Consider the following 18,690-nt stretch of genomic DNA (forward strand, 5'->3'; position numbering starts at 1 on the left):
TGTCAGCACTGCAAATCATTTTGCCAAAGAACTGCCTGTTTAAACAGAAAGGCAAAGGATTGGCATGTCAATATGTTTATGGGTATTATAGATATTTCTTTGTTTAAAGAAAAAAAACCCTCACAGTTTAGTTACATAGCTATACAGCATATAGGTGCTTTTGAGGTTGTTGATGAACCTGTTGTAAATTGTTGTTTATTCAATATTGTGCAGCTTAAGGTGGTCAATCTGTGACATTATTGACTATGATGGGAGCTCAGACATATTACAGATTTGTCTTCAAAACATTTTAACGCATTATATCTTACAATGTTATTTATTTGTAGTTTTACATCATTTTCAATATGTTTTATTCTTGTTATAAAAAAATCATATTATTGTATCACTGACAAGAAAGAATCAGTTCACTTGATTAGATTTGATCAGATCAACGCTGACTTGCTGCAAAGTTTCTCAAACTAAATTCCTCAAATTTTTGAAAGCAAGGAATGTGAGTGTGGTACAAAGCATGCAGCTTTTTGTGCATGGGAAAGTAGTAGCAAAGGAATACGTTTCTAATTTTCTAACAAATATAAAGTGTAGCGTTAGTTCTGGCAGGTCCAGTAGTTGAGTTTGAATCAGCTGATCCCCATCTACCTATAATGTTCTTCAATATTATCAGCAGTCAGTCAGGATCCAGGCTTCTGATTCTCTTTGAATCAGACTAATTATAAAACAGGTACTAAAATTATTGAACTTTAACAATAACTGAAGTACATTTGTTGGTTCTGCTCTGTTTACCCTGAGGGTTATCGCTGCTCTCCCTGCTGTCATCCGTGCTAGGCTGCATGGATGTGCAGGAAGTTCTTGCCCAGAACAAAACCACACTGCCAATCCAAACCGGATGCTAATTGTCAATCATCTTTGACAATAGTGGTCCTGACAGAAAAAAAATATTCACACCGAATAGAAGTGGACTGCTATATCAGCTGGTATTTTAGCAATTTATAAGTATTAGTTTTTTTGTTTGTACAATAAGTGTCAGAAACAGGACCTTTAAAATTATAGCACTGGGGAATTTATTTTTATATCACTGAGCATATGAGTGCATTTCTACATAAGATCTCAGTCCTCCATTCAGTAGTTTACTGATCTCTTTTCTGCATAATAATCTATGTACATTAGAAGTTTTTTCCCTTTCTCAAGTAAATTGTGTATATGTGTGTGTGTGTGTGTGTGTGTGTGTGTGTGTGTATATATATATATATATATATATATATATATATATATATATATGTATACCCTATAATGTTTCACAGCAGTTCATGTGCAGGCCTATACAGAAAATTGTGTTCACCAACATGGGGCCTTCAATTTGACGAATGAACAGCTTGAATTGTCCAGCATGTCGATCTCTTAGATGCACAGCAGCATGGAATGACTCCAGGGAACAAAATAAAGAAGACAGCACTTTTATAATGGCTACTGCAAAGCATTCTATCAAAGTCAAAGAATCTCCTGTTTCAGTGAAATTAAATAATGTTTCTGATCCCGGTGCTGCAGTAACCTCCCTGTGTGAACTTCTCCATATGTCCAGACCCTTAGTTCTCCAGCAGCTAACCCACGCTGTGGGCAGTCTAATAAGGGCTCTTGTCAGTGAGGATCTCTGAATATCAGCTCCAGGTGTTTCTGCTTGCCAGTTTCTCTTAAGTGTTCAACTCCGTCGGGCAAACGAGGAGTGGCAGTTTCCATCTCTGGACTCTGTAGCAATTCCGCATTTCCTTAAAGGAATTCAAATAGACTAGCGAACTCCTCCGAGAAACAAAATTTGTTCATTATTTTCACAGCACTTCAGGTTCAGTGTGCAGCCCCCGTGTTCATTTACTCTGATGACAGAAGCTCTATTACACCGGGATGTGAAGTGAAAAAATCATAAATAAAGCAATTCCTCTGGCAGCTGCGAATGTTTTACCGCATCCTATTAGAAATGCTTTTATTTATTTTTCACTCTCCTTAACATTTTCATACCTCCAGCTTCGCAGTGTTGACAGCACGATGGGGTCTGTGTCAGTTAGCGGCAGTGTGGTGTGATGCCACATCTGAAGTTCTTCAGCCGAGGCCTATCTCTAAAGCGACATATTGAGGAAGTCAGTCATTTAACTTTGTGTCAGCAGCACGTTACTTGAATTCATTGAATCCTCTAGTAGCGCTTGTAATTTTATGCTGGTTTATGACCTCAGTGCTGTAGTTCTCCAGCACTGTCAAAAATTCACAGACCACATGAGAGTGCCAGTATAATATCAGGACCAAGGTCACCTTCTTTCTATGTTTTTTTTATTTTTCTCCTTTTCCCTCCTTAAATTTACAGCAGGCCAAAATCGTTGTGACCTCTAGCTAATCAACAGCAGAATCTCAGTGTAATTATAGCTAATGTCAAACCCGACATAGCTTTAATCAATACATATAGGGCTAGATCGGCCACTGGCAGATAGATGTGAGAAAATCAGTTAGAAAATGCACGACAAGTTGCTATTATCTCAGTTTTGTATTTATGTTGCTTTCTAGCTGGGGTCTTAGTATTAATGAAATCTTTCATGTTTTCGCATGTTTGCTGATGTCTTGACTGTGCAGAGCAATACCCAAGGTTACATTTCAAATGTACATAAGTTATTACTCGTGCTGTGAAAGTTCACATACTAATGCATGCAGTTTATCAAATTTTGAATGTATTATTTATTTTTATAATTATTTAATATTATATAATGTTTACACTGTAACTGGATGTGAGTTCACCATAAATGGTGAATTTGCAATTGTTTAGATAAATCATTAATTAGTTTTTAAATCAAACCAAGACTTTTTACAGAAGTTGCATGTTTTATGCGGCCAAAAAAAGCTAAATATTACTCATAAAGTGTGTGGAAAGATCTTTTATTATTGAAATTCGTACATTTGCATTTCTGTTTTGGGTTTTTAATGCTGTTTGAGAAGTGTAATTTATTTGTTGTGCAAGTTATTCACAACAAACATCTAGTGTTGTTATGCTAACTAGGGTATAGTTAAGAAATTTAGGATTGGTAAGACTTTTCAAAAGACTCTTCAAAAGTCTGTCCATATTATCAAAACTTCTTAAACAGTAATTTTGTAAAATGCGCTTTCTTTTTAAATATAATATGTTATTTTTTTCCTTTGATGGCTAGCTTGATTTTTTTAGGGGTCATTACCCCGTTCTTGAATGTTATATGATTCTCCAAAAACCATTATAATATGCTGAATATGCTGATTTCTTATTATTAGTGCTGTCAAATGACTAATAGTGATTAATAGTATCCGAAATAAGTTTTTGTTTCGATTATATATGTATGTATTCTGTGTATATTCATTTTTGTGTTCTGTTTATATATAAATTCACACACATACAGCACATATTTTGTAAATATTTTCATATATTTACATGTATATATTTATATTTGTATAATTTATATTATATATAAATATATTTAATATATAAATATAATGTATTTCTTTTTAAATATATACTGTATGTGTATATATTTATATACAGAATAAATATTGCACTCACATTATGTAAACAAAAACTTTTATTCCAGATGCTATTAATCACGATTAATCATTTGAAAGCTCTGCTCATTATCAGTGTTAAAAACAGGTGTGCTGGTTAATGAAGTGTGGAAATCATGAAACATTTTTTTCAAGATTCTTTAAAGGAATAGTTCTCCCAAAAATGAATTTTTTTTTTCCCATAGATTTTTCTTCACCCCCAAGCCATCCTAGTTGTATATGAACTGTATCTTTCAGACGGACACAGTCTGGGTTTTTAAAAAAATTCATCCTGGCTCTTCCAAGCTTGGTTAATGATGGTGGATAATGGCCATAAATCATATATATCCATCATAAAACTAACCTATATGCCTCTGGGGTGTTTAACACCTGTTTGCTGGAGCATTGAGTTCCAGCTTCTTGGATGAACTCTGAATCGATGTATGATGTAAGCCGCATCCATAGTGGAAACTCAGAAGTGAATAGACGAAAGAGGATAGAGCCAAACTAAATGGTAGAAATGAATTAAAAGTCGAAAATGAGAAGTAACAAAAAATGTCAGAGGATTTCTGACAACCAATCGATCCGCTAAAGAAAACATGTGAGGTGAGTTTTTTTTTACGATGGATATATACTTTTTAAGGAGCTTCAAAAAAATGGCTGCTATGCACCGGCATTGCCAAGCTTAGAAGAGCCAGGATAAATAAATAATTGTTTTTAAAAACTGAAAGAAGAAAGTCATATACACCTAGGATGGCTTGGGGGGTGAGGAAAAATCAATGGGGTAATTTTCATTTTTGGGTGAACTATTCCTTTAAGAAAAGAAAATTCAAAAGAACAGCATTTATTTGAAATTGAAATCGTGTTTTAACATTATATGTCTTAACTATCTCTTTTGATTAATTGAATGCATCCTTGCTGATTGGATTAAAAAATAATGTTACTGACCTGAAATCTAATATGTCTAATGTCTAATGCCATTTAAATATTGATATATAAGAATTACATATTTGAATTGACAACACATTAATATACTACAGCACAAATGCACCATCATACTGTGGTGTTTTAAAGGACTTGGAGCCCCTGGGATTAGCTTTTATTCTCTATCTGGCCCATCACAAATGCTTTAGTCATTTCTGCCGTTCAAATGCTAATAACATTTGCTAGGTAGCCACGTGTGGTGACAGGATGATGTGCTGATCAATGAGAACTGTAATCTATGCAGCAGATTAGAGGTTTGCCACTGTGTGGTCTGTCCCAACAAGGCCATTTATCTCCTCTGAGCGTGGTGTAATCAGGGGTGTGTTTGATGGATTTCACAACATCTTGCCCTTTTCTGCTCAGAGCTGGAGAAAAACATGGACGAGTGCTGAACTTTGTTTAGATGCATGCTAGTTTTGTGCTGCTCTCAAACCGCTGAAACTGTTTGTAATACATATCCTTTAAAACTGGTTAACTAGGGCTCTGTTTGGACATGTTTTTAGTTGGGAATGTGGTGTACTAATCATTAGCTTCTTTGTGTCTGATTTCAGATTTTAGCTGTAATATTTCAGGCCTTTTTACAGACTGAACTTTTCAGTTGATTATAGGTTCTGAAAAAGTAACCAAAAATAAAAGCAGTTTTAAGGACATGCCAATTAAAGTCTTTAAATGTGCTCTCAGTAGCCCATGTCCAGCATTTAAACGTATCAAATAGACATTTGTCAGTGAAAAGACACGGTCTTGACTTTTTCTTATAGATCATGCTTGCTTTTAGCGAACGGATTTAAGGATGCAAAGCATACAGGGTTTTTTGAAAAGATGGTAGACTGTACAACAGTGACACTTGCAAGAGGAAAGAAGTGAAATTCATTTCATATTGTTCTTTAATGCACAGGACATTTGTTACCCATGTAGAGAAAGAAGAAATGATTCTGATTTCTTTTAGTTTGAAAATGATAAAAGTACCTTATGTAAGTATGTTATTTAATGATTATGTGATCTGTGAGCAGAATGATGCTGAAAGTTCAGGTGTCAAGGTTTGCTTGTGTGTGTTTGTTCAGACTGTGCTACCTGCCTTGCTTTTTAAAATACATTTTCCAGAATAGTAAAAGCAACAGACTAAAGACATGCATTCTGTTGTTTTTTATTTTTTTATTTTTGTTGCTTGAAATACTACAAAGTTCCTCTAAATAATCACTATTTTTTATGGAAAGAAATTAATACTAAATTCTAATCAGCAAGGAGGACAGGATGAATTATTCTCGGAATCGCGCAATGCAAACTTTCAATTGTCAATTATTGTCAGAATGTTCGTAAGCGGCCATCGAAATAAAGTGTTACTGAATATTTTCCAAAAAAAGAAAGTAACAAAGTTGTCACTGCAGCAGTACTAAAAGAACTTAGTGTTTTGAAAGGTACACATTTGTTTCTTATTGCAATATTGCAGTGTTCTGATCAAATAAAATACGACCTTGGTGAATATAAGTGAAAAATATTAAATGAATCTTACTGACCACAAACTTTTGCATGTGTATATGCTTGAATATGAATTAAAAAAGGAAAAGCTGTCACTGGGCAATACCAAAAACCTACAGATTTTCAAAAAGTTTCACTCAACTAAAATATTCCAGTTGCCACTTAATTAACATCAAGTAACTTAAAATTTCAAGTTGACTCAACTAAAAATTTAGGCAGCGGGGTAACAAGTTATTTTAAGTTGAAGCTACTTTTTTTTACAGTATATTTGTATATTATCTACCCCTGAAGGGTACATTTAAGTACCTTGAAGATAAAAAATAAGCACCAAAATTGATTACCTTAATGTAGCATTAATAACGTTATGGATGATTCTAAGAGCCCAATAAGGGAGAGCAACAAGAGTCCTAACCACGATTTCTACAGAGTGGAAACCAATTGCCATGTCAGTATGCTATACAGGGGGTCCAGAACACAGGTGCCCCTGGTCCCTGTGTTATCTAAATCACTTTCCCATAACTCAGATATATGTGGCTGCAATATGCAAATTCTTCTGGGTGCAATTTTTACAGACATTGCTTTACGACATTTTGCATTTGTGAAAACATTGCAGACATTCAGAGTAAACTGCTTTACAGCCGTTTCCTAAAACAAATACCATTCAAAAAGGGTTTAAATAAGTTTTGAAAGTTAACACACTTGTTTGGCAACACCATCATCCAAACCGCAACACATTTCGGCGACCAGCTACAGTACGCTTTCCCTTTCAGCAGGAAACACATTAGTAAAAATAACAGCTCTGTTTGACTTACTGCAGCACTGACCCTTGCAGCATCATAGGAGTCATCTGCATCACAGATGTCGACATGTGCCCGTGGGCAAGCCGCCACTGATTGCTCTTTTAGTAGAGAAGACTCTGCACACAGTTTTACTTTGTACAGCTTCTTGGCTGTCACTTAGTAAGTGATGTGTCAGGCCAGTGTTTGCCGCGGCTCTAAATTATGAGTGTTGCGAGTTAGCTGACATGATTGAGTGCATCGATGCAATTTCACTGTGGGTGATCAGAAAACACTGTATCACACTGATGGTTTCTGTGCTCCGACCAAAATAGAAAGTTCAAGCTTTCAAATAAAGATTAAACTTAAAATTTCAACCCTGAAAGGGCAATCCACACCGTATGTTAACACTGGGCAGTCTAGAGGAGCAGAAGGAAAACACAATAGCACTTGGACTCGCATGCCATTGTGATATTATTATATTTTTGAGAGCTAGTTTCCAGCGATAAACACCCATATATTAATAATTCAGGAAAGACCTGGAGCTGAGATCCATTTACAGTTTCCCCGCACATGGCAGGTGCTTTCTGCTTTTCAGGCATTCCTCACTCAGCCTGTTCTAATGCAGGGTAGACGCACACCCCACATTTTTCCACTTAACTTTTTATGATACGAGTATGACTGGCAGCTGTGTTTGGGTGGTTGAGCAGAGAAAATTACAGCTGCTCTCTTCTAAATCCGTCTATACAGAAGAGAGTGCCTGTTCCATGACTAGTTATTCAGTTTCCTTCATTGTTATGTTAGATGATAATGTGTTTTAGAGCTTCAACTCTATACTTAATGGCCACTTATAGTTTAGTGCGTCTGTATGAAGAATGTATGAGGTAAATCAACAAGAACTACCTTCTGGATTATTGAAAAGCAGCCTATTTAACACAAGTCATCATTCTTAGATTACAACATTTCATTGAGCCACTATGTTTTTCAGTAAAAAATATATATATAAATATCCACTTATATGTTTACAGAGAAGCTAAAATTTAAGAATAAACATGAATGTATTTATGATAGCACTTTAGTGTAGGCACCAGTTCTCACTTTTAAATAGTTGCTTATTAACATGCATATTACTAGCATAGTCAATGTTTATTATTACCTGTTTATTAGCACTTGTTCTGTATAACCATTTTCTACATCTTTAATAAACTAAACACCTACCTTATTAACTATTAATAAGCAGTAATTATGAGTTTTCTTGGAGGCAAAAGTCATGGTTAATAGTTAGTGAATAGTAATAAACTAGACCTTAAAGTCTGATATTTATATATACATTAATTGTTAAAGGAAAAGTTCACAGAAAAAAAAAATCTGTCACTTTCAATGGTGGCCCAAAACAGCCTGGTTCAAAACTTCTTTCAAAATATTTTCCTTTATGTTGGGCAGAACAAAGAAATTCAAACAGGTTTGGGACTACTTGAGGATGAGTAAATGATGACAGAATTTTCATTTTTGGATGAACCATTCCTTTAAGCATGCTTAGATGCCATTGCTTCTCATTACATTTCCAATTTTGGTTTAGTTTTTTAATACGTTTTGATCAAGAAGCAGTTTTGGCAGATTTATGGGTATGGCATGAGCCCCTAGTGAAGCATGTGTGGGACACAGATGGATTTTCATCAGTGTCTTTATTATGTTAGAACGAGGCCGACAGCCGCCCAACTGTTCCAGTGTTGTTTCGCGTCGTGGACCTCAGACAGCCTTTAGGCAGTACAAGAGCTGCTCCTGCACTAATGTAGAGTGTTGTCAATTCTTACATTTCTTTCAGGAAATTCATGTTGCTGTCTCCAAGCGTTTGAAGAAGCCTTTAAGAAATGAACCTGCACCGCAGAGCTTTGTGCTTAAAATAGTTGAACGACTTAACCTTACCTTAAAGGAGTCTTAAAGCGGAATTATGATTGGAAAGATTATAAGTGTCTTTAAATCCATATGAGACGACAAGCCTGGATAACTCCAGATGGAGTTTGTGCTGCTATTTGAAATGGATCAGAGGAGAGCGTTGGAACTCGTGGGCTATCGGTTTTCTCTCTGACTGTGTGATCAGTCAAAGTGCCAGTTATCAGTGTGTCTGATCAATGCAGGTGACACTAATCTGGTAAATGACCTTCTGCCTTCGTGTCAGGGTTGTCAATATCTGGACTGAGGTGAACTAATTCTGATCAATTCTCAAAATCATCTCTTGCTGACAGGTGGTGTCTTGGTTCTGGCTTTAAACCCTAAAGCTCTTAATGGTTAAAGAAATGACAGATGACAGAGATGATGTGCCATTTGTACAAGATGCAAAGAACATTTGCTTTCCACCTATATTAAACACATTTTACCACTAATATCGTCATTAGGAATCAAATGTAGATATTTTGGCCCATACTCAGACTTGAATCCACAACCTTTGGGTTCCTTTTGGGTGTAGATCAGGACTCTCAACTAGCCATTTCTGTATTTCAAGGAAATTATGTGTTTTGCGATTAGTGGGCATTGCCTTGCATGAGTTTTGGTTGATTTGGAGATGCTCATGGGGAAAGAATGACATGTTGCTGAAGGAGATTTTGATAAAAATTGGCAATCATTCTGCCGAGTAGCTGCAGAAATCATCTCTCAAACATGACACTTCTTCCACCAGCATTCTCTATCTGGTAGAAATAAATTACACTTGCTCTCTTCACCAAAGTAAATTTGGACCAGTTTTTTCCACGCAACATGCTCCTCCAGCAAAGGGGTTTTGCTGATGAGAAGCCTGGTCAATGCAGATGAGCTTTCAGTTCTCTTTTCTTAAACTGAAAGACATTGAATGCCAAGACAGATTCTTACCCTGTTCAGCACGGAAAAAGCAAGCAACTGGAAAGTTATACTAACAAAAATGCTGCCAGTTGAATAAGGTTTGTCAGATAATAAGGAACTCAGCACCAGGTGTCAGATTAATACAGATAACTGGGAGGAATCTAAAACAGAAATGTTTTTTTGTAAAATGTTTTAGAATATTATTATTATTATATTTAAATTATGAAATCTCCTTCTCTACTCCTACTAGGATAGCTATGATAGGACAAAGCATTGACCTTTAAATTTAGGAAACCGTTTGTTTTGTAATTTGGTCTCCACAACCCCTGGTGGCACAGCATAGATCATAAACCAAATAAGTATGAGCCAAATCAGATTACATTTAGAAAAAAAAAAATGATTAGGGTTCTTATCACTCTGATATATGTTTGTGTCTATTTCTTTTAGTAAGTTTGGTTTTAGTTAGGGATTTGATGCTATAAAAACAGTGTGAGTTGTCATGATAGTACACTTGCTATTGAGTCTGCTGGGATTTGGATGGGACCTCCATTCATTGGGGCTTCATCTCATTATCACTATTGCACAGACGGTGGCATCTGCAGTGCAAAGTGACAGTGACCATTTTGGCTTTATTTTTCTACAGCGGAAAGATACATGTATGTGTAAGTGTAAAATGTATATATATATATATATATATATATATATATATATATATATATATATATATATATATATATATATATATGTGTGTGTGTGTGTGTGTGTGTGTATGTATGTATGTATGTATGTATGCATGTATACAGGTAGATAGGTGTATATATGTGTCACCTCAATATTTATTCATGAATTTTCTTTGGCCCTCATCACATTCAAGTATCAAAAAAAAAATATTTGTGTCACTTTTTTATTTCAAGCGTAGGTTGTTGTTTGTATTTTAATGACAGCTGTCCTCTGTCTCCCTGACCTTTGTGCTGTGACTTTACTCAGAAGAAGGTTGTGTGAGGTGACACGTCCCACCAATCTGATGCCTTCCAGGAATATTTTTTATTCCCATTCTTTAAAGGTCATAGTTGTGATATCTCTAAGGGTAACATTTAATCTTCAGTCTGTTCTAGAGTGATGATCACATCTGACATTTCCCTCCTGCATGTCTGAACATTATTTCCTCTCTTTGTTTTTGTTTACACCATTGATTTGATTTGCATGTACACCATTACTTTATGAGTATCATTAGTTGTTACCCATTTCAATGTTAATATAATATGACAGACTGGATTGAGGGTAAGTTCTGCCCCATATGAAGGTCTGACAGGTGGGTTTCCCGTTCTTCTTTCACGTTGATCTCCATGATTCTCTCTGGAACGCTGCAGCGCATAAGCAGCCGCTGTTTGTACACACCTCTGTTGATAATGAGGATTCAGTGTTTACATGGACCTTTCAGCATTAATATTTATGTTTTCTTGATGTGTCAATGAATACTAAGTGGTGTGAGTGGCTGAGCTGGAACAGAAAATAAAATTGTTCATTTTAAACAGCGTAGTCAGATCTTGTCACTTAATTCTAAATTGCATTGAAACGTAATGCACTAAATCCCTCGGCAAATTAATTTAATCTCTAAAGGTAAGGTAATTTCTTTGATATTAACATACTTTCTACTTACTGTGCAAAGACAACAGTGAAATAACAAAACACTATGATGCTTTCAACTTTTGTGTTTATCTGAGCAATGCAAATTCAAGCTCAACTAGTCAATTGTAGAATTCTTTTATGACCTATTTTTTTATAAAATTCATAAAGTTTGTGTTCATTTGCAAAGATTAAGAAAAAAAACATGTTATAAGAATCAAATATATTAGGGAAAAAAAGCAGTTTCCTAGAGGCATCAGTATTATTGGTATCAGCGAAACTCGCCGTCAGTCGTGAAAAGAATACCATTAAACTAATACTATCTTTGTTGTTACTGCATTCATTTAAAGATTGAATGTGAATTTATTGCAATGTAAAAGTACATTTGAAAACTTGTCAGTTGTACATCAGTAGTGGAGGTGCATTTATGATTTGATTTTGTGAGTGTGGGTAAAGGCTGTGCATGAGGGAACATTTCTATATATTAGGATCCACCACTAATTACTACCACAGCATAGACGGAGAACAACTTCAAAATCCAATGCTGACATGGCAACTCATCAGGCTAACACTGTAATGAAATGAAAACTCCTGCTCAACAATTTCTTTGTATTGCACAAATCCCTGCCGCAAGGTTTTTTTTTTTTCCATTTTTAACACAAGACTCTTATTAAGTGGTGGGGACAAAATTGGCCATGACAAAAAGCAGTGTTCTCACCTGAAATGTGTTTTACGCATGTGATTTTTTTTTTAAGGTATGTTTTTCATTCAGCAAGAATAGGTATGCAAATTATATTGCTCGTTTTTAAAACAAACGGCACAGCCTGGCTCATTTGTCTGAAATTGCTCGGAGCCATGTTATGCTGCTCTGATTGTTAAAGTCCCATTCCAGCAGCCAATTAGTGAATGTCTAATTTAGGCTCAGATGAACTGTACTCATCTTCTATTGTGTGGACACCTTTAGCCACGCCTCTGTTGGTGCTGCTAATGGCGCGCAAATTATACACACCAGCTTTAAAAATGACAATTATATTTCAACCTCGCTTTTGTTAGAATTTGAATAATTTAAAGTTTTACTCAGTGTTACTTGAATTATATTTTTAGGAATTATTTCATTTTAGATTTAAAAAAAGAATATTACATCTGCAACCCCTTGTGAGCTATTAAATGAACGGGTTTCTCCTTGACTCTGCCCGAAAAATGAATGATAAATCAGTCCAGCGTTCATCTGCATTGAGGAGGTGTTGACTGAAAACAAGTCCAGTTATGTACATTGCCTCAGCTCTTTTCAGACTTTAATGCTGGATTAAATTAAACATAGTTTTTCTTTTTTTTTTTTTTTTTACAAACTAGTTTTATGTTAGCTTGCAGGGAAATCGAGGGTTACTCTCTTGATCTCTTTCCCTCCTACTCTTTCATTTTTGTGTGGAGGGTTTTGTATTTTGTGAACATGAAGCATGAAATGGTACACAGATTAAAGGGTGCTCACAAGCAGCACTATTTTATTTATTTATTATTTTCTCTCCTTTTAAATGCAAGTGAGCCAAAGAGATTTCAGCCAGGAAGATGTGGCCCTTCCAGTGCTTTTTTGCTCTCTGTGTGGGCTGTTAAGGTTAATTTCCCCAATCTGCATGCACATTTTCATCCGGCTCTCCTGGGGCAAAGTGTTTCTTTCAAACTTTCACAATTATTTCTGATATATTGTATTAGAGAGGGGAAGTGGATTGATTTAGGGAGGTGGGAAGCTGGAATTATTTGATGCCTGCAATGTGACCCATAAGTCAGTGCTGTTATTTGGAGCTCTGGCATTATTCTTTCTGCAATTTAACTTATTATAGTTAGGTGTTCAAATTGCCAAGCAGCTGTTATGGTATTACAGTTTGTGCATTATTCAGAAGAGGAGAATAACAGCCCCGCGCAGTTGGTTAAAATGAAAACATTCGCTGCTTGGTTTTTATTTCTGACTCTTGAACTGTCATTTTTCCAGTATAATTCCTGTTATTTTCTTTCTCTGGAGCTTTTTGTGAATTTATTGCTGCCATTTATTCTGCTGTGTGTGTTGAAGTTCAAACTTCTGCAGTATATGGGTTGTTGACAAATAAAAATTGGACCATGTATTATAGCGTGACAGCAAAAGAGTTACAAATAGCATGAGAGAGGTTTATCTTCAATGTTTTATTTTTTCACATTTTTACATCACACCATAGGAAAGATTCATGCTATCCATATAACTTCATGGGAATATGACATCTCTGCTTAAAGACCGGTATTGCAATTCCCAAACCATATAGATATTTAGGTTTGATTGTTGGTTAGATATGAATGACCGTGACTGCATTGGTCAGCCAGGGCTTATGATATGCACTAACAGCAGAATAATTGCACTTTATGCTTCATTAGACATTTTCAAAATGGGTGATTTTTCAATTAGGTGCAGCTGTAACTGCTATAAGCATTGAAAGATGAAGCATCTTAAAACTCTATTTCTTTTACCACATATGCCTGAGTACAATTTTTAATTTGATGTATAGATTCTATTCTAAAATTTTTCCCAAGATATTGCATTGTAAAAAAATCTATATATTTCTTGAGCATATCAGAATGATTTCTGAAAGATCACGTGACAACTGGAGAAATGGCTGCTGAAAATTCAGCTGTGCCGTCACTAGAATAAATGACATTGTATAATACATTCAAATATACTGGTTTCATTGTATTATTGATCAAATAAATGCAGACCTGGTGAGCATAATAGACTTTTTCCATAAAAATCTTAACGACCCTAAACTTTTGAAAGTTTTAAATAATATCTCAAACTTCAATGCAGGTACTCTGTCTTTCTTTTGTTGATATTTCTCTGCATCGCACAAGCGGAACAGAACAGAAATGCTAATGCACTCATTTTTGGTGGTCAATAAATCTCCTCAATATCTTGGATCCCTGATATCAGCATTGAGAATAGACCAAATACCTCCTTTTCAAAAGCATCTTTTCATAATGAAGAGATCTGGATGTCGATGAATGAAGGTTTCCGGTTTCGTCTGCAGTTGAAGTTGCACTCAGGGGTCCTCCACCTCGCGCACACGAGCAGTTATCTTCAAACTCACTGATGTCCGGGTCACATGGCCACCAGCAGAATTTGGCAATAGCAGTTTGATTGCCAAGAACATGCCTCCAGCCCCTCCTCACCAGCCTCTCTGCTTTGATGACTCAAGAAGCCTGGTGCTAAAAGTTGGAGGCGGAGGGTTGGAGACTCGCCTTGGGGAAAATCTTCCATCTCTGCCTCATTGGATCAAGAGCATCACCCATCTAACGTTCTTAGCCTCTTGACATGGATTCAGTTATAGCAAGGGGAAAAATAAACAGATAACAAATCTGCCCCTGGGTTGTTATTGCCTAACTGTGTGTTTGAAAGTAAATGACAAGATTCGACAGAAATAACGATGCCTCGTCATGAGCGCTGACGTTCTTCACTTAGTCAACTTTTTTGGAAATTGATCCGTTATGGTGGTGCATAAGAAGGGGGTGCGTCTGTTTGTTGGGTTTTTTTTAGGGTTTAATCATTATAGGAAAGTTTTGTGTAATCCTATAGAAGTGAATGGAAAGGATTAATGTCTCTCTTTCATGCATGAAATGAGAGTTTTCCTCTCACCAACCTCAGCAGACAGCCCAGCTCTCTTTCTGTTCTGTCTTTTGATAGCTCACTGGCATCCAATAAATTAAATGGCCTTTGGTTCATCCTCTCAAATACCGTTTCCTGTTCAAATCTTGCTTCCTGTGGGCGAAAGGAAACAAATTCTGCCCGTCTTATCAAGCAGTCATTAGTAAAATCAGTGGCAGCGCACAAAGCAAATATTTCCGTTGGTTAATTTGTTTGAAGATTGTAGAGCGGAACTTTTTTTTTTGTAGAGAAATTGATGGCATTATCGCTGCGATGTGATGTGCAGCTGTAGCTTTGACAGGCTTGATCGGGAGAGTTTGGAGCATTTTCAGAATATTAGTGTTCAAGACTCGGTTGTGTTCATCATAATGAAATCTAAATTGCCACCTCTATTTTCATGTTTCCCATTTCAGTGATTGAACACAAAAAGCCTGATGAATCACAACTGTTGATCTCTTATTTGGAGATAAAAACCACTTTGTCTTCATCTAAGTTGCGTTGAAAAGATGAAAGCAGCGAATATGAGCACATTTATAATGGGAGCCTCGCAATAATCATGATTTACTTTCGTAACACTGAGTTATGTGGCTGTTTCATTGAATGGCTTATTCAAAAGCGCATTGAATTTCTGTCTTGTAAAGGTACCATGGGTCTGTGCTTGAATAATATGAGTTTTCAAGGCCTATGATAATATCTAGAGAACATTTTAGGTCACATAAAGTGTGTTTGTGTATTCAGCTATATGTTTTCATGATTAAATAATATAAGTATAATATAAGTATTTTAAGTATGCTTTACTGTCTTTTCTTAAAAAAAATATTTTATGATTATCAATGATGTGTTAATTTAAGCAGAACTACAGGGAAAAAAAAACACTGTGTGAAATGATATAATATTGAATATTGATAATGGCCAGTATAACCATTTTTTCATCCTTTTCAGTGAACTTGCTTTAAAAAACAGCAATAACGTCTTCTATCTTTGAACAGCGAGTAATGATGGTGACATTACATCTCGTGTCATGTTCCACTGAACAGGGCAGCTTGTTCCTGAGGAGCTCTGTGAAGATGAGCCGCCCCCTAAAGAGGTGTCCTGTGTGATGGCGTGCTCAGGCGACTGTGTTCTCAGCTCATGGTCTGATTGGTCGTCCTGCTCCCACAGCTGCTCCAGTAAAAACTCAGAGGGCAGACAAAGCCGCACACGGACCATATTAGGCTTACCGGGAGAAGGTCAGTCGACAGAAATTAGATAATAATGTCTTTACAAATGTCTAAGCAATTCATTTTAATTAAAGCGTGCAAATTCATAATGCGACATGGTGTTGGGGCCTGGCCTTCACTCTCTCTGCGCCTTCCCATCTATTACAATAAAAAATGTTTTATAAAATAAAAGAAAAAAACTAACAAACAGATAATGCTGTGATATTGATTTGACAAGGGAAGTAATTTACTCTTAATATCACTCTGAGGGTGACATAACACCATTAATCAGTTTGTTTTCGTGAGCGGAGGAGCAATTTTGCATTCTGTATATTTGTTTCCGAGGAGCAGTGATAAAAATGTGTTCGCAGGGTCTCATTTTTCTGTCTGCCTACGTACAGCTGTGGGCTTTTCCAATCACATACGGTCCTTCTGGAATGACAGAAAGAGCTGTGTAATTAAGACTTAAATATACCTTAGTCTGGAGACTACTTCCGCCCCCTCTGCCGCCGCACACACATGAGCAACGTCTCATACATACACTTCTCTCCATGCATCTGGAAAATGGAAGTAAAGCCCCAGCCTCTACACACCATCTACCGAGTGTCATTAATCAGACAAGCCCTTATTAATATTCAGCCGGTCTACGTTACACTCATAATGAGTCCCTGTGTTATGGAAAAAGGCTGAATGTCAATACAATGTCATTAGCTTCAAGGGCAGATGGTGTAGGAATTACTTTTAATTATAAAAAGTGCAGAAGTAATTTTGGAGGCTGATCCTGGAGTACTTGTCACAGGTGTTCCTTCATCGCATTTGAACACACATTCGGTTTTCTGAGTCAGGTGTAGTAAGTTCATTCAACGTCGAGAACAAGAAAGTTTTGATTCAATCTCTGGCTGATACAGACTTATTTAGATTTTACGGTTGATGGCAGATGCTGCACTATTTTGTGTGGCTCTTGTACTTACTCTCATGTCTTTTCAAACTGGTGTGACTGCAGAAAACACAAAAATATATTTGAAATGTTGCTTACCAAATGGTTTTGGTGACCATTGACTTTAGTTGTATAGTCAAAAAAGACCTTTCATTAGACATGAAAGACATTATAATTTCATCTTTTGGGTGAAATGCTCTTTTAAAATATCACTCTTTTCTCAGACAGTTCTTCATTGTTTGGACAAAGAGGTCATTGGTTGAGCTGCTGTTGCTGTGTTAATGAAGTTAAACAACAGCAAAATTCTGCTAAAGTATTAGGAAAACATTTAGTATTGGGACCAGTTCTCACTATTAACTTGCTTATTAACATGCCTATTAGAATATTTGTTGTTTATTATTACATAAGGCACATATTCTGCATGAACATATTCCTAATCGAACACCTAAACCTAACAACTAGCTTACTAACTATTGAACAGCAGCAAATTATGTTTTAATGTGACAAAGTTGTACCTAGTGTTAACAGCAAGAATTGGATCTATTAAGATAAAGTGTGACCAAATATTAGTATATACTGTGTTATGACTAAAAATACTTTATTAATTCTGTAATATATTAATTTCATATAGTGTACAAACCATCAAGGATGATTTATAAAAAAGAAAACTGCAAACAATACTGCTTTTTTAGTATCATTTTGATTTATTTTGATTTCAGTTGGTTGATTCAAATTCATTCATTTTATTTCATTGAACAAAAATGTTTTTAATAGTTGTAATTATTATCTCTTATAGCATCATGTTGAGCACAACAACATTGTCTCAACCAGTGGCCTGAGTTGGAGGCAATGAAACCAAGGAGATAAGATATTATTTATTTAATTAAATTTTATTTGAAGCTGCTAGTGGTTCAGAAATTGCATCATGAACAGCTTTTAAATTCTTTTTACACATTTTATGTTCCACGTAACAAAGCTCGGGCTGTTTTTCCTTTCATATATATATAGTACATGCCTTCACATGTCCCAGCAGATTTCTGTTTCATGCGTCTTTGTGCTCATGTAGCTCGTTAACATTTTATGGAGCATTAAAGCAAACTTAAGAGAGGCTTTTCCATCTGTAATGCAGTTAATGATCTTTCCCATTCCCAGCTAAGGCATGTCCAGCTGCTCCTGCTCTAGAAGAGTGGAGAACTTGTAATGATCATCCATGCATCACTTTCTACTGGGAAGCGTCGCCATGGGGACCATGCATTGAGGACTTCTCCATGAATCTAAATGGCACTGGCTACTGGAACGGAACGGCCACCTGCGCAGTCGGGGTGCAGATTCGTAAAGTGGTCTGCATGAAAATGGGCGTCGGGCCAGTTATTCCCAAAAGGTGCCTTATTTTTATGTATTAAATTTATAATCTGTGGATTTGTAGATTTTCACACACCACGCTCAAAGTGGCATTTTGTGGAGGTTATATAATAAAAGCACATATATTTTCCTCCAATCCTCTTTATTAATCTTTGGTGATTAGAAATAGCAGGGCTCACTGTACCTATCATATAAAGGCATAAAGCTTTGTTCAAACAGACAGTAAAATCATTTTGTTTTTTGTCTAATCTGGCTTAAATATCTTTGTTTTGAACATATTGAAAACCTGTCCTT

At 36.0% G+C, this 18,690-nt stretch overlaps 1 protein-coding gene across 7 annotated transcripts in view; it reads left to right on the forward strand.

Annotated features, from left to right (window-relative positions):
* The window catches only part of thsd7ba (thrombospondin, type I, domain containing 7Ba), a 123,873-nt gene that overhangs the window by 46,672 nt on the left and 58,511 nt on the right, over window positions 1-18,690 (forward strand). For all 7 annotated transcript variants that reach the window (XR_006251853.1, XM_043249639.1, XM_043249642.1 and 4 more), the window contains 2 exons: window positions 15,936-16,127; window positions 18,187-18,415. Coding sequence is in view for 6 of the 7 variants with exons in the window: in XM_043249639.1 (XP_043105574.1) it covers window positions 15,936-16,127; window positions 18,187-18,415 (421 nt within the window). In the remaining variant the exon portion in view is untranslated. The remainder of the gene's footprint in view (window positions 1-15,935; window positions 16,128-18,186; window positions 18,416-18,690) is intronic.

This window comes from Puntigrus tetrazona, chromosome 9 (assembly GCF_018831695.1).
Source record: "Puntigrus tetrazona isolate hp1 chromosome 9, ASM1883169v1, whole genome shotgun sequence".
In the NCBI taxonomy this organism is placed as follows: domain Eukaryota; kingdom Metazoa; phylum Chordata; class Actinopteri; order Cypriniformes; family Cyprinidae; genus Puntigrus; species Puntigrus tetrazona.